A 16,416-nucleotide genomic window follows, 5' to 3' on the forward strand; every position below is an offset into this window, starting at 1 on the left:
ATGTTGTGTACCTAGTCACTCCCATTTATGGTTTGATCTTTTTTTTCATACCAAAAGATTTGTAGAAAAGATGAATTAGAAAAACATTGTATTTACTACAAATTGTTATTTAAGGTGTTTAAATAAGTTAGGGGAGGAGGGGAGAAATGCATTTTGTGATAGTTATACTACACAGCTGTGTGTACACAGCAAAATTCCTGATTAGTTTTCAGTTTTAACTGTGGCACTGCTGAACTGCTCAAATCCATAGTTCTGTGCCATCAGAGACTCATACAAAGTTAGGCTTAGAAGGGACCTCAGGAGGTCATCTAGTCCAACCCCCTGCTCCAAAGCTGGACCATCCCGAAAACAGATAATCCCAGCACAGCTTTGTTTTGCTGGGTTTTGAAAACCTCCAAGGACAGAGATTTTCTTTGCGCTTCCCCCTTCCCCCTACCCCCTCCTGGCCCCCTAATGCCCTGTCTCCTTTATAGCTCACCAGAAAAGCAGAATTTTCCTTTATTTTAAGATAATATATTTTAAAAATTATGTTTTAAACCACCCTGTCACAAATTGTATTGAGGACTTGGTGGTTTTCTGCAGAACGTTGCCATTTTAACAGCAAGTGCTCATAAATTAAATTGACATTTGTGTGCCAGGAAATAACAATAACGTCTTCATTAATGAAGCAGAAACATGTGTTTTGAAAAGGAATCTGTGAAGGCAGACAAAAAAAGATCCATCAGAGGCAATTCACAATTGAAGGAAAGAAAAGTACAAAGGAAACAGAATTACAATTTTATACACTTTCCTCCTGAGCTTTTAAAGTCACGAATCGTGTTGGGCAGGAAATTGGTAGGATAGATATTATGCAAGTTTCATTTATAATTCAGCTATTCTTTTTAGAATTTGTAACACATCATTCTGTTTCAGTGTGCAAAAGCTCAAAGTAGAGTCTAATTCAAATGTTTTTATTGTCTGGGCTACCTACTAGAGATCATCTTGTGAATTTCTCTCTGTCCATTCACAGTCGCAGCATCCATTTCACTCCATTTACATCTCTGTGGCACCAGCAGTTGCTAATGTGAGGAAAATAATAATAGGGAGCTGTGTATGCATTTAATGGTTTTTAACCTAATCTAGCAGCTGGAGACATGGCCAGGAACAAACAGCCTACCAACTTTCCCTGAATCATGCTTTGAAGCTTACACACAACTGGTTTAATGTTTTGAACCAAATGTTGATAAGTAACAGGCACAATAATAAGGTAGGAAGTCTGATTCCCTTCCCTTTTTAAAACAAGCTGCTTTTCAATTCTTCATCCTTATTTTATTTCAGTGAACAAACTTTGAATTGGCTCCCATATGCTGTTGACTAGTGTAAGAGTAGGGCTCTGGTCGTCTTATTCTGAGGTCCTGAAGTCTTTGGATTCCCGAATTCAGATATTTGTGGGGGAGGGCAGAGCCAGGAGGTGGAGAGAGAGCGAGCACCGGGTGACGCTCAGGGGGGGAAGGGGTCGGTTCCCAGGTGCTGCAGGGGAGCCCCGGGGATGGTGGCGGCAGTGGCATCTTATCTGTTGCTGGGCACTCGGTGGGGGGTGGGGGGAGGTCAGTCCCTGAGCGCTGCGGGAGAGCCCTGTGAACAATGTGGGGGGAACAGGGGACAGCTGTGGGGTCTGACGGGGAGGCCAGTCAGTATTTGTGGATTTCGCCATTTGCGGGGATCTCCAGAACGTATCCCCCATGAATGGCGAGGGAGTACAATTTCCCCCTCCTTCCTCCCCAATAAGATCCACAGGAGAAATATTTGGTTGGACTTTAAGATCTCTTCCTAAATCCCATACACTTGGAATGTCCAACTTGTAACGAGTAGCAAGTTTTACAGAAGCATCAAAAGGTAATGGTTTAATGTTGTATCTGATTTGCTTTTTAATTTTGAAGTGAGCATCAGTCTGGAGTTAGCACTGAGTAGTTCTGAAGGGAATTTCCTTAATAATATCCCTTTATTGTAATGGGGCCTGGGTGCATAAATTCCCTGCATCTAGATGAAAATATGCCCATTAATAGTGTTAATAATATTCACTGTCACAGCTTGGATGGGGTTGAAAATGATCTTATGTAGCCCTTGGAGGAGAGAAAAGTAGTTAGGTGTGGTAGGCTGAAGTCAGGCAAAAGGCAGGGCAGAATGACTAAATGGTTCAGAGAGGCATAAGCTTTTGTAGGTGACAGCCTACTTTGTTAGATGCTGACAAAGTAGGTGGTCACCTGTGAAAGCTTATGCCTTTCTGAGCCAGTTGGAGAGGAGGATTGTTTCAGTGTAGTGTTAGCCTGCACTGTTCCAGATTCATTTCTCAGCCTGGGTTTAATGGATTCTTCTGTCTGAGAATTAATGGGCAGGCAGGACAATATAGTTAAGACGACCACTGCATCAAACGCAAAGGTGGCTGTGATTTAAGTATCGGCTTGTGATATTAATAACAAAAGAAAGACTATAATTTGCTCTTCTCCATGAAGCTTGCTGCATAAGAACCTTCAGGCTGGCAGCCTGGGTGTGTTCTGTTTTATAAAAAGGACAAGCGAAGCCTAATGCAACTTAGTTGTCTCAGTGGCAATGATGTCTTATTATGGTTTACTTACTGTATTTTGCATACTGTTTCTGAATAATAAGAAGTTCTTAGGGCGCACAGAAATCATAAACAATAGATTGTATGGACTGAGAACAAAGATAATTCAAATAGCTATAAAAGACTGATGCCGAAACGTGTAGACAAAAACAGTAATTTGCCAGCAGTTTTGTCTGTGTTTGGCTGATATCTGATGTCACTTACCTGAATGCTGCTTGGTTGCTTGGATAATTCAGACTAAAACCAAAATTTGTTTCTGTAATGCAGTGGTTCTCAACTTTTTTAGACTTAAGACCTTGATAAAATCAAGGCACCCCTTGAAAAATGTCAGCTTTTACTTTTCACTTGATTTTTGACTACAGAAAGAAAGTTAATAGTAGAAGTGCACCAATGTATTGGTTCATACTGTTTTGGCACTGATAAAAGGAAAATTGGCATTATCAGCAATTGGCTTTTTTTGGTTGGTGTAGCCAATAATGTGACTGATAAATGCTGCTTGTATGCGCACAGCCGCAGCATACATGTGGTCAGGAATGTAGCCCAGCAGCTTGGAGAGCAGCATCGTGCTGGTAAGTCTGTGGGGAGGAGAAGGGGTGGGGGGTGTAGAGGTGCTTCATAGTGAGGGAGGGAGTGAGGCTGGGGCAGGGGCAGGCGCTGCTCAGCTGGGCAAGGATGCAGGACGGACCCACAGGCAGCTTGTCTGGGAGGTGCGGAAGGTTGAGGGGGTGGGGAGGACAGCTCCCAGCTGCTGCGCACACCCCTGGGGAGGCAGGGGAGCACGTGCCCCTTGCACTTGTGCATGGGGTGTGGGCGGGCTGCAAGCTCAGGGCCAGGGGCCACAGTGGCCTTTTCCCAGTGCAGGGGCTGGGGCAGGCAGGGGCAGAGTATACGGTGGTGCTGGCGCTGGGAAAGGAAGCTATGGTGGGTCTTCGGTGAATTTTGGGGTGGCTGTTTCCCACTCAGTGCTGCCACCGCCCAGCCCTGGCCCAGCCCTGTCAGAAAGAGTCCGACGCAGCCCCCAGGCCTACAGCTGGCAGCCTGCCTTTGCCCCATGCACAAATCCAGGGGGCACATCCCCCCCCATGCCTCTTCAGGGGGTATGCACAGTGACAAGGAGAACCCCTCCCCACCCCCCGCCACCCGAACCAACTGCCCGTGGCTCCGTTCCACGCCCTAGCCCGCCCCAGCCCCATGGCTATTGCTTAAGCCACGTGGAGAGTCTGTCTATGGTCCAGTTGAACTGGGTCCCTCGAAGCCAGGAGAGGCAAACAAGAGTAACGCTATTTCTTCATTTCACCAGTACTGAGGCTCATTTTTGACATAATTCGGGATCCAAGGAGTTGTGGTAATTAGAAATGCATATTGCATAGATACTCACACCATGTCTTCTGTTGTCAAGGAAAGAATGTAAGAGACTGTGCCCGGGATAGACCAGCCAAGGCTTCTTGGCTCAGGGTTTAAACCAGCACCGCAGCCTCTTTATATTGCCAGTGAAGGTTTGAGGATCTGGTCTTGTATTCTTAACAGTTCCCTAGTTTGTTCCCTTATCTTCCTTGTGTTCCCTTTGCCCTCTCCTGCCCTCCTCCTTGGTGATTCCCCAGTGCCCTGCAGTTGCTCTAGCTCTGCACTTAATATAGCCTCCAGGCCCCTACATTCCTTCACACCTTTATGTTCCCCAGAGCCAGCCTAGTACTTGCCCCTCCATCCATACAGATTTCTTTCACTTTTCCTTCAGTACATTCTCACTTGCACACAGTGGTGATGTGTAGGGGGTGTACGGGGGTGCATGTGCACCCCCTGACTGGCCACGCTTGCCGCTTAGGCGACAGGTGGTGGTGGGCAGACGGGAGTGCCAGTGCCCCCCCGTAAGTGCTGGCTGATCACTGCAGCTGCTTCTGGGAGTGGCTGCAGCAATCAGCTGGCGCTTGCTCTCAGAAGCGAGCGCAGTCACTCCTGGAAGTGACTGCAGTGATCGCAGTGATTGGCCATTGTGGGATTGCCCACAGGGGACCTCCCCATCCTGGTCAGCAGGACTGGTTGCGAGGGGGGACGTCCCCCGCCCCCCCCCCCCCCCCCCCCCCCCCCCGGACTACGGCGGCACCAGTTGCCCATGCTAGCACAAATGTCTAAGAAACCCCACACTCCGTTAGAAAGCGTTTTATAAATTGGACTCTGCCAAGTTAGCCTGTCCTTGAAGTAAAAGCTGCTTGTTTTAGATGCATTGTGTCTCTATTTGCACTTTGTTCAGTGTAGCTTGTTTGAAAAATAAGTTGCTTCCAAGGAGAGAGAAGGGGACTCCCTTCCTCTGCAGGCCTTGTGTTTGTTCAGCCACCCAGCAACTACAGGTGGTTTGTGCTTTCTGCCAGTGTTAATAGAGACTTGATACAGTGCAGCTATAAAAGAGCTTTTGCTGGCCGTTAGAGAGTTTCGTGAAAGAAGAAAATTAAGGCATATCCTGTATAATCCAAAAAACCCCAAGTTTAATTAACTTGTTTTTAATGGTAAATTGAAACATGTCTGACTGATTTGGTTTTAATAAGAGAGTAAACAAAAATGCTTGAAGGTCTGTTTAAATATAGATGCTGCAAAGCTGGTGGGAACATGGGTTATTCAGAGAACCACGCATATAAATAGAGCAGAAATAAGAAGTAAATAAGAACATTCATAGAGCAAACAGGCTTTCAGTTAAATCCTGATGATGCCAGCTGTGTCCATTTGGGTTTTCCAAGAACGTTGCCTTCCTGGATTGTCTTTCATTCAGAAAAAACAGCCACACGGGGACATAAAGAATTGCACATATAACTGAGCATGCTACATCTAGCTTTACCCACCACTGACATGCAGCTGCAGGCAGGGCATAATGTGGCACATGACTTATCAATCTGCTCAGCAGTTAAGACAGGCTCCCTCCACCAGTTTGTTTGGACTGCAGCTGAACCTCCTGGAGGACAGTTTGCTCTGCGCCTCACCAAAATGAACTGCAGGGCTCAGTTTGTAAATACACCCTGCAAGATCTGTCTAGCTGTGTTTGGTCTGGGCTGAAGAATGCAAGCTTCTGGACTTCTTCAGTTAGCATTTCCACTCTTGCTTCATAACAGCTGCGTGTGCCCGGCTCCAGAATGTAGACCCAGTTAACTGCTGGAGCAATTTACCTTGATGTCGTGCACACTTCAGGAAGGCAGCCAAGTGCCTCCAGTGCTTAGTGATGAACATCTTGCAAATAATACCCCTTATGTAGAAGTCAGGTTGTTGGTATGAATTCTCCCCAGGATAAGCTTAGCAGAGACTTCAAGCTACTTTGACTAGTGGAAAAATTGCCTGAGTAGGAAAACATACGGAATTGGGTTAAAACAGTTGCACAGATAAATGTTACTGGCCCATCAGGAGGTTTGAACAGTCCGTGGATCTGAGCCACTCGCTAAACCCTTCTTCGGTACCTTCTTAGGCTGTTCACTAGCACTCTGCAATAATGAAAGACTGTTCAAGTGTTATTATTGTTCCCTTTCTTGATCTTTCCATACTTCTGCCTCTGGTTTAAATGTCACCTGGTTATTTTGCTAGCGCTGTAAGTCTTTGGCACTTTAAAAATAACATTCAAGCCCCATGTAACACTTCTACTGGCAATCTCATTGGTGGCGAAGCACTGAGGTGCTGGACTGAACATTTGTCCTTTACAAAGCCATAGGTGACTGGTAGGGAGTGCACGTGCCACTCCTGATGGGGCTGGTGCCCCCCCTGACAGGGTCAGTGGCTTCTCTGGGTGCCCCCCCCAGATTCAGGAGGCACCAGTCACTCGTACAAAGCAATCCCTGAAGCCATTCATTTGTGCCTTTGCTCCGTTTTTAAGGACAGGATGATTTGCACTGAAGTATGATACAGAACCTTCTGGTTTGGCCAAAAAATGAATGCTCTGACCGTGCACACAAAGCACGAGCAAATACTTGGAATAAAGCCTTGCATTGTCGCACCTTCTTATAAAGGCTGCTGTGATCTTTACCTGTAGACTGACTAAATCAAAGATGAATAGCATGGGCTTTCGTGAGCCCAAGCTCATTTCATCAGATATTGTGAAAGGATATTTGATCATGTGTAATGAAATGAGCTTGGGCTCGCAAAAGCTCCTACTATACAACTGACTTAATTAGTCTACAAGATGCAAATCTACCCTGCCTTCTGCCTGACTTCAGACTAAGGTGGCTAACTACTTCTCTGCTGTGACCTCTCCCAGTCTGGGGGCGTGGGGGTCAGGTGACCTTATTAGGTGGAGATGTGACGTTTTCCAGGGGGAGGAGGATATTTGGTAATCTGTGGTATGTGCATGCTTAAGAACCTCTCTCTTTGTACCTGGGTAATCCATTGGGGGTGGGGAACAAGTAAAAACCCTCTGCCTGTCATCAGCATTTCTAGCCATACAATTTTTATTCTTATAAGGAATCAGGACCCGAATATTGCAGTTAGGTGGGGAATATGCCACCCCCTGCAGACATGTCTTGACGGACAGAGCCACGACACCTTCCTCAATGCTGTGTGGGACAGTTTGTTGGCCTCAGAGGTGCAGGGACCGCATATCTGGCCCTTGCAAGTGGTGCGGGTTTCTAAGGGAGGCAGCTTTTGTTTTTCCTTCCTCCTCACAGAATATAGTGGAAATGGAACTGGGTTCATAGTGGTGTGAAATTGTACCCGCGGGGAGGGGTTATCCTCTGTCATCGATACAGAGCCCTGAAGCAGCTGGTCCACCCACAGAGCAGCCCAGTGGACACAACTTTGGCTCTGGTCTATTAGTGCTGCTCCTGGAACTATCTACAGGGTTTTCTTTCGAGTGAGGAAAATAACTCCTTTCCACTTGAAAGCTTGGGCTACCTTGCAGTGCTCCCCTCTGTGTCCATCTAAAATTAGAGCCCAGTGTGAGAGGGGAAAAAATCTAAATTTCTTTCCTAGCAGTTCAGCCCACCTGTGCTGTTCTTTTATTAGGGCAATTTAAAGGTGGATCCATACTTCCCTTGGCTTCCTCCCTACTCTGTATTAAGCTGTAAGACAAGCTGAACCTCTGTCTCCGTTTTTTGGTTTGTATTTTTTTAGTACAAAGGATTGATGCACCTTTTAATCAGCTGCTTAAGCTGTCTCAGTGCAGCCCACACTTTTAATAGCATTTGTCTTCATGGTGAAGTCCTGGTCTTTCAGGTAGTTAAGGAGCAGTTGGGCCACGTCGTGCAGAGAACCAGTGGTCAAGTGTCTGATCTGTGCCACAGCACTGACTGATTGTCTAACTTTGTCTCTTCCAGGCCGCGTTTCCTTTTTCACCTCTGGGTCAGAGAACCTCCATCGGGTGGAAAAGGTTCATTGGGGCACTCGCTATGCTGTCACCATCTCCTTCACCTGCAATCCAGACCATGGCATTGGGGATCCAGTCTTAACGTAACCCTTCCTGGGACAGGATGTGAGGTCAAATGGAATGACAGAAGCCCTGCAACACAGAAAAGAAAAGAAATATAGATAACTTGCTATATGAATTCCCACTCAGTTTCTCAGTTGTGTAATACTCTAATGTACTGCTTTGTATTCACACATCCTCCTCCATAAACATTGCAACCAGTGCCTTAACGACTGCATTTAATTTGGTATGTACACCTGGAAACGATTTGTTTTCTTCATGTTCTAATGGGTCAGACATCAAATCAGGCAGCCCCCGGTTTTCTTATTTAAGGATACTTCACTTTAAAGAATATGAAGAACATATTGGACCACGTTTTGCCATTCCTTGCCTCAGTGTTTTCAATATTGCAGTAATATTGCAGTGGTGCAATATTTTTTAACACTTTAAATGTTGCCACATCCATTTAGTCACACCATCAAAGTTAGCGGATGAGGCTGGGTGGTGTTCTGTTGGCCAGACTATTACAAGAGAAATGCATTCTCCTTGACATGGGCATTTATTTGTGAATGCGCACCTGTGGGTTGGCTATGGAACTTACTTGAAATGTTTTAAAAATTAATATAGATATTTATAGCTAGACGCATTGGAAGAAGAAAAGGGTTTCAGCTGACAGACTGGAAGTGTTTGGTATAAATCAGTAACTATTGGATTTGGGAGAAGCATTTCTAGCGGTGCATGAAGGATACCAAGAGCACCAAGAAATTGCATCCTGTTGGCCTGGGTTGAAGTATTGTGTACCTGGCCCTTTCTAGTGAATATGAAAGTGGTTGTAATATCAATTTACTGGAGCTACTGGGAAGTTAGGCTGCTCAGTTCAAGTGCCTTTGGGGTACAGCATCCTTCTCTGATTTAGGGTATGCCTGCACTGAAATTATCACAGGACTTCAAACATACCTGCGAAGCTGGGTGAATATTCGCTTATTCATGTGCCTGGCTATACTACCTGAGCTCAGGTAGGTCCACACAAGCTGGAGGCACTGTGACATAGGTATACCCTTCTAGTGGCATTCTCCAGAGTTCTAACGCTGGCTTCGCTCTGCTGCTATGACTGACATGTAGAACTACTTCCACTGATGTCCCCTAGGGCAGATAGAGGCAAGTACTGAGCACTTCTGTAAATCATGCCCAAGATGGACGTACAAAAAGTATCATTCTTTCTATTTTATGGTTCCTACAACCCAGATTGTTGTTATGGCACTGAGGCACTCAGGAACTTTTGGTTTTGGGCCTGAATTACTTTTATTTTCTGGATTGAAGGGAACTCTGGATCTGTGCTTATGCTCCACAACATGTACAACACTGCAGTTAAAGAACAGTGTTTAACTTTTGGTTTATTTAGTATGCTAAATTGTTCAGAAGTCTCTGAGCAGTTTGCTTGGGTCCAGTATGAAAGTGTACCCTTAACCGTACATGTTACTGTGCAGTTTGTTCACTTGGTTAAAATCTATTTTAAAAACTTGAAAAAGAATAGTTGTATCATAATACAAATGAAGTAGCAAAACAATTTACTAGTCTTGTCACATACCTTGCTTTGTCATTGTAATTAAGGGATATTCAGATTAGTATTTTGGTAATTTAATTGTAAGGGAAAAGAAACTTCCTCAATTGAGTTTGATGCAAATCTGTTGAATCTTTTAGTCTAGTGAGTATCTGCGTTGCTTCTGCACAAGTCTCTTGTAACTTGCTTCTGGGAAACTGCTTTGATTGCCTGCACTTCAGACTTTGGGTTTTTTTAGAATCTATTTATGACCCTGGAAATACCTAGATCCTAGAGGGTTAAACTGTAGCTCAGTATAGAGGGGCTCTTTCGACTTTGCAGCTGTATTGGTTTATTAAATAATGTTATCAGTTGATGTGCCAGCAAAACAAGTCAGTAATAAGTTTTTTTCTGGATGTGCTCAGACCTGAGAGAGACTACTTTCTTCTTATATGAAAGAGGAAAATCTGGATATGAGGAAAATAAAATTAACTGGATACCATGTCTCAAGACCTTATACAAACCTGCTAAAGTCAAAGGTGAGACTTTCTGTGAGTTTTAGATCAGGCTTCTAGTGTACATTATGTGCAAGGTCAGATGAACAGCAGCAGATTCAGTTAGTTGAAGTTTGGTTATTAAAATGATCTTGCACTTTTAAACATGGGGCCAGGTCCACATAATATTTGGACACCTCAATAACTTTGTGAACCGTAGTTCTTTAAGTATGCATTGCTCTGTTATAGTAGAATTTTCATTGCCAGATATGTCATGTCACCTCTGTGAACCCATTAACATTGCAAGGTTTGATTAGTGCTTTGTCACCTTAAACTGTTTATTGGTTATTTCTGTCTCAGGCTCTTATTTGTGCTGAATGAAAATGACACATTTTTCAGAGCTGCCCTTTTGTAAAGCACTTGTTCTATCAACAACAAATATTAAGAGCATCTCTACACAATGCGGGGTTGGGGCATGGGGAATTTCAAGCAGCTTCTTCATGTTTTCACATTTCAAAGTTACTGCCTACAATAATGTCTACAGAGCACTGTGCATCTCTTTCATACTGTACATCTGACTGACATTAAAAAAATGTAAAAGCAACTTGTGTATTTGTGTCTATAATCAGTAGGGTTGGAGAGGCTTCTTTCTAGACCTGAGGAAGAACTTTGTGCCTAAAAGCTTGTCTAACATCTCTCCCAACTATAAAATTGGTCCAGTAAAAGATACTGCCAACCTGCCCCTTCCTTATTTCCCATCATTAGCTAGTTTAGTTTTTTGTCTTAATGCTGATGTTATCAATTTGATAATCAAGCCTGTGCAATACCACTGACACAAAGTCCACTTATGCTTTGTACCTGGTACAAGAATCCTTGTATTAAAAAAAACAAAACAAATCAGTAATTCAAGCCTCTCTCCCAGAATTTCTGTGCAGCCATGAAGACTGTGGAGGTGGGTATAAGGAAATGCAGTCTTATCTAAAAAGATTCTGATCATGGCCTCTAGGTACAACAGAATAATCATGTGTAGAAAGGTGCCAATTAGATATTCATGAGGCAGATTAGGGCTGCAGTATTTCAGGGTTCATTAGCAATACATTTGAGTTAATTTGTTTTAGGTCATTAAAACTGGTTGCAATCCTTTAATTGGTGTTTAAGTTACAGAATGCTTGAGTTTACCTTCAAGTTTTAAACTTTCCAATTTCTGCTGGAACTAATTTGTTCTTTCAGTCTCAGGCTGTTCCTTCAGTTGGAAAGCATAGACTGTATCTTTAATGTCTTTAATCAAGTCTTTATTAAACTGATGCCAAAGTCCAGAGGCGGGCAATTCTTTTGGGTGGAGGGCTGCTTACTGAGTTTTGGCAAGCCATCGAGGGCCGCATGACAGGCAGCCAGAGGCAGATAAATATTAATTTTCTAAATTTTTTAGGGGCCCTGCGGGCTGGATAAAATGGCCTGGTGGGCAGCATCTGGCCTGCGGGCCATGTTTTGCCCACCCCTGTGCCAGACTGTTCTATTAAATGAAATGATGCATACCAGTGAAGACAAGTGATTCAGCTTTTCCCCCCAAGTGTGCTAGCATCTTATTTTATAGAAGAATGCTTAAAACACAGTATTCCTTTTGGGTGGATTGTAGGAGGGGGTGTTCGAAAGCTCAGTGTGAAGCAGGTCTAATTCAGAAAGAGTTTAACAGTCCAGTATCCTATAATACGTCTTTATCATATCATATAGCCTTGCATCCAACACATGAGGAATCAGTGCAAACAGGATCATGAATTTACACCAGTTGTTAGCAGGTATAATGAAAGGCTGAGAATACGGGTGTGTAGTAATCATGGCTGAAAAACCATTAGAAGTAACCAAATGAAAGAGGAAAGGAGGCTGAAAAGAAGTGAACTTTCAACCTTAAGCTAAACTAAAGTGAGATCCTTTGAAATGTGAGACAGCAGGGACATGTGAAAGGTGGGGGCACAAAAATGGAAAAACGAATAATTAGGAGCATAAATGGATAAGATCAGATGAAACCTGGTTTCTTTCCAGGGTTTATACACACTATCAGTGCTGCTGTGTTGTAGCTTTCAGACCTATGCTCTATTACAGATGGACAAAACCAAAATCCTAAATCCTCAATCTCCACCAAAGGTCTGAGCAAAGGCTTATCTGAGTCCACATGTCCTGGCCAATTCAGCTCTCTGTAATGGATTGTACCAAGACTCCAGATCCAAGCTCTTCAGCACTTGCAGAAGCTGGATCTAAACAACTTGAGCCCCTCTGAATTTCCTTGAGGTCTATGTAGGGCCTAGTAGATATCTGAATTACAGTATTTTTGTAAGACCGGTAATATCACATTTTGTGAAGATCCTGGAGGACAAGTTGGTATTTTTGAAAGCAGTTTTGCTGTGTGATCTAGTGAATGATTTAACTGTCTCTGGGCACATCTACATGAAATGTTTACTGTGGAGTTGACTAATTAGCTCTGCAGTAAATGTCTTTGCATCTACATGTGTTTGGCCTAATTTTTCAGGGTAGTACTTGTAACTACTCCACAGTTTTTTACTGTGCAGCACTGGAAATGTAAACACTGACCTGGCTGGCTGAGGCATGAGGATGCTTCAGTACAGGGCCACTGCCTGCCTCTAGCCCAACACTGGAGCACCCTCATACCCCAGCGAGCCCCCTCGCAGCACATTGAATAAGGTTGGAGCAGCCCTGGGCTGGCAGGCTGACCACCACCATTCCCCCGGACACCCTGCTAGCCGGGCCCAGGCTCAATGTGCTCTGGTCCCAGGTGGACATGGAAACGCAGCACCTGGGAGAAATAAACTCCAGCACAATATGCATCAATTTATTGCACTGCATTAATATGCATGTGTAGAGATGCCAAATAGGTACTAGTCATTAGTCCTGTTGCATGGGTAACTTCACCCATAGTCCTGATGTCTCAAGTACTTAGACACTAGTGACTTCATGCTGCTGAATTCAGTGGAACTATTTCTGTGTAGTTATATGTCTCTCATGCTGCAGGACCATTGTCTGCCTTTAATTTCAGTATTGCAACCACAGTTCAGCAAATGCAGGCTGATATTCTGGCTAATTCGAGACTTTCCTAAAAATGTATTATCTACATGAAATACAAAGTCTGCTCTCAGATGTTTTGCGAATCCAGGAATATGAGATAGGAAAATGTTCTTAAACTGGATTTAATTCACCTTCCTATTTTAATTTTCCTTCTTTTAACACCATTCATAGTCCATAGTCTGAAAAATTTCGGAAGAGATGCTATAATGAGCTACTTTTAAGATCAAGGTGTAGCTCATATTTTTTAGGCAGTCTTAGTGTTGGGCCTTCAAGAAAACTTAGTGTATAGATTGTTTCCCTGGTGACAGTTCATCATTTTGAAAAGTTTATTGAGCAGAGAAGACTTGTCACCTATGCACACCCAAAAGACAGAGTATAAGGTTGGCTGGGCACAGGACCAGTGTCCATCCTTTTGTGAATGCCTCTGATGCTTGCTGCCCACTTTGTGAAGTGGTAGAGCAGTTCAGGTAGGTCATTATACTTGCTGGCTAGGGACAGAAGTTACACATAAACTGGTTTAAGTGATCAGAAACTGGTTTGAACCTGTAACAGGACAGAAGTTCAGTGCACATAAGCTAGTTTCAAGATGGCTGAAACTGGTTTAAGATAAACCTGGTTGAATGTAGTATCACACTTAACTGATTTGGGTCAAACCAGTTTATGAAACTTCTGTCTCAGGCCCCTTCCTGGTTCAAATTAAATCACAGTCCCCCAGCATCCCAGCATGCTTTCCAGCCCTGGGCTGGGCTGTGCTGTCTGCTCCAGCAGAAAAGGGTTGGTGGGGGAGGCAAACCCTGGCTGGGGTCTGGGACCAGGGAGGGGAGTTAAACTTCTCTTCCCCGAAATACAGAGCTGCCCTGCCCTGCTAAAAACTTATTGCTGGCTGTGACTGGACTACAAATCCCAGAGGCACCTGGAAGCAGGAAGAGGAAGTGATGAGCAACTCTGCAGGGTCCTGCTGCAGTGATTGTGGACTGCAAATCCCAGAGATCTCAGCGGGCAGCAGGAAGAGGAAGCAAGCATACAGCCCATGCTGGCTACGCGCTCTAGTGCCCCCCGGCTTCTGGCCTGAGCCACTGCAGGTTTGTATCTACATTTCCTGCATCAGAAGTGAATGTCTGTCAAGTTGTTTCTCAGCTTAATCTCTACAGTTTAGACTAACCTGCAAAGACTGAATCGATTCAGCTTTGGGCTTTCTGACTGTCTGTACTTGGCCACAAGAGTTATCAAATACCAAGCTTTATTTCTTGTTACAAATTTTTTCTCTAAGTGAAAGGCTTATTTCCCCTCTTCACTTGGTTTAAGTTTTTATAGGGTATACAGAAGTGGAAGTTTCTTTGTCCAGTCCACTCCATGGTAACTGACTGCCATTTGTCCTTAAGTGCCTGTGTGGGCACTTGTTCTGTCACCTTTGATCATCTTCCATTTGGGCGTCAGGTGTTAGTCTCTGGTTCCAGGACTGGCTGATAGACAAAAAGATCAGTTTCTTCACTCTGGTCTATGACCTCTAATTATTCCTCTTAACTAAATCCTGTCTGCCAGGTCTCCATTGGACTTGCATTTCCCTGCCAAAAAGTAGCTACATTATTGCACACTAAAATTCTACAATATGTCTACAACACATATTGCAGCCTATGCACAGCAGTTATTTCTGTGAGTAGATAGACTTTGAAATGGTTTTGGATATTTTTATATGAAGTTGTTATACAAAAGTGAGATCACTTGTGTGGTCAGTGTGTCAGGAACTTAAGCTCACATGATGTCCATGTGTAAATCTATGAACACATGACAAGAGTTTGACTCTGGTAGCTAATGAAGGCCCTAAAGAAGGGCAATGTAGCACCCAGCAACAGCAATGGTTGTTAAATGGGCAGACTGACGGCTATATATAACACTTAGATATATAATTTTGGGCCTAGTGCATCTTCTGTGGGGCCCAGTGTAATCTAGATTGGGCCTTTTAAACAAGGGTTCCTCAAACCTAAATTGAATGAGTAAAAAGTGGTACTTTTGCTTTATCATTTTTTATTCAATTTGATCATTCATATTTTTTAAATTAAAATGGCACTATCTCCTAATATTAAGTGCATATGGTCCATAAGAAGATGAGAAAAAGCTCCTAGAATTTATCTGACTTGTTTTCAGTTCTTTTTATTATGATTTTACATCATTGTGAGATTTTACAGTTGGCTCCATATTTGCTTTTGAAAGGGTAGCTTTACCCTAGAGTTGCATGGCTTTTTTCAGTCACAAGCAACTGAGGTCATTCTGCTTGGCTCCTTCACATAATTGTCTAAATTCCACCCTACTGCCAGGTATTGAGTTGGGTGGTCACTACAACATCTGTGCACATAGCTATTTTTTCTCAGTCATACTCAAGAGAAGCTGGCTTATTTAATACATCAATTATACTATGTCTAAACTCAGTCAGCAGGACCAATTAATCTCTGAAAGGGCCTTTAGCTGAGGAAAAAATGCTGTGGTGTTTAGCTTTATTTAATAGGGTCTTTCTTTCTTTTGCTTTTTATCTAGCTCCCTTCATTTTTCCAGCTACCTTATTGTTTTCCTTCTTTTACAAATATTGACCAGGCCTCAAAGAACATCCGCTGTTTCTGTCCTATGTTTACTTCCATCTTGTACTGAAATAAAGAAAAGATCACATTTACCTGCTGTTACAATAGCCTTATCTTTTTATCATCACTTACAGGCATCAAGTATTGAATTAAGGAAAATAAACAGTGGACATTTTTCTTTCTCTGCTTCTGCCCTCCACTTTATCCTTGGATTCCTTAACATGTAATGGTCACTGACAGTCTTGCTACCAGATTCAGGCAGACAGATCTCAACCCATGTGTGATGTCCCATTGGCTTCAGTGGGATGTTTGACCATGCTATTTGGGTCAGATTGTAGGACTGGAGCAGAGAGTCAATGGATGGGCACTATTATGAAGGCTCTCAGACTGCAGGGTAGTTTAGAGGTGTCATCTAGATTACCTATTTCTTAGTCACGTAGCTGCACTCTTAGAGAGAGAGAGAGAAAAATAAGAAACCTGAGGAATATTCCTAGGAACTGGCTTAGCTTTGGGATGTTCCTGGGAAGTGGTCATATTCATAGCCTCTCTGGCTTAGCTTCACAATTTAGTGCTACTGATGCATTTCTCAGTGAAATGGACTTTCTGCTCTGCAAGTCAAGGGATGCCAGTACTGGTGCCAGTATAAAATAAGCCTGTGCCTGACGGTGCACCTTTGGGATGGAGGTGCTCTTCCAGTACTAAGGAAAAGTGGGAAAATTCCTGTGATGCAGTGGCAGGAACACCCCCCCCCCCCCCAA

General features: G+C 43.6%; 2 protein-coding genes across 2 annotated transcripts in view; one reads left to right on the forward strand and one right to left on the reverse strand.

Annotated features, from left to right (window-relative positions):
* OGFOD3 (2-oxoglutarate and iron dependent oxygenase domain containing 3) overlaps positions 1–10,611 on the forward strand; it is a 176,857-nt gene extending 166,246 nt beyond the window's left edge. Inside the window, exon 9 of the mRNA XM_019501553.1 lies at positions 7,885–10,611. Coding sequence (XP_019357098.1) covers positions 7,885–8,021 — 137 coding nt within the window. The 3' untranslated portion in view covers positions 8,022–10,611. The remainder of the gene's footprint in view (positions 1–7,884) is intronic.
* The window catches only part of LOC109287514 (urotensin-2 receptor-like), a 68,164-nt gene continuing 59,746 nt past the window's right edge, over positions 7,999–16,416 (reverse strand). Inside the window, exon 2 of the mRNA XM_019502657.1 lies at positions 7,999–8,066. The gene's annotated coding sequence lies outside the window, so the exon portion shown is untranslated. The remainder of the gene's footprint in view (positions 8,067–16,416) is intronic.

The sequence above is a fragment of the Gavialis gangeticus genome, unplaced genomic scaffold (genome assembly GCF_001723915.1).
Source record: "Gavialis gangeticus isolate Ggan-Ray unplaced genomic scaffold, GavGan_comp1, whole genome shotgun sequence".
NCBI lineage: Eukaryota > Metazoa > Chordata > Crocodylia > Gavialidae > Gavialis > Gavialis gangeticus.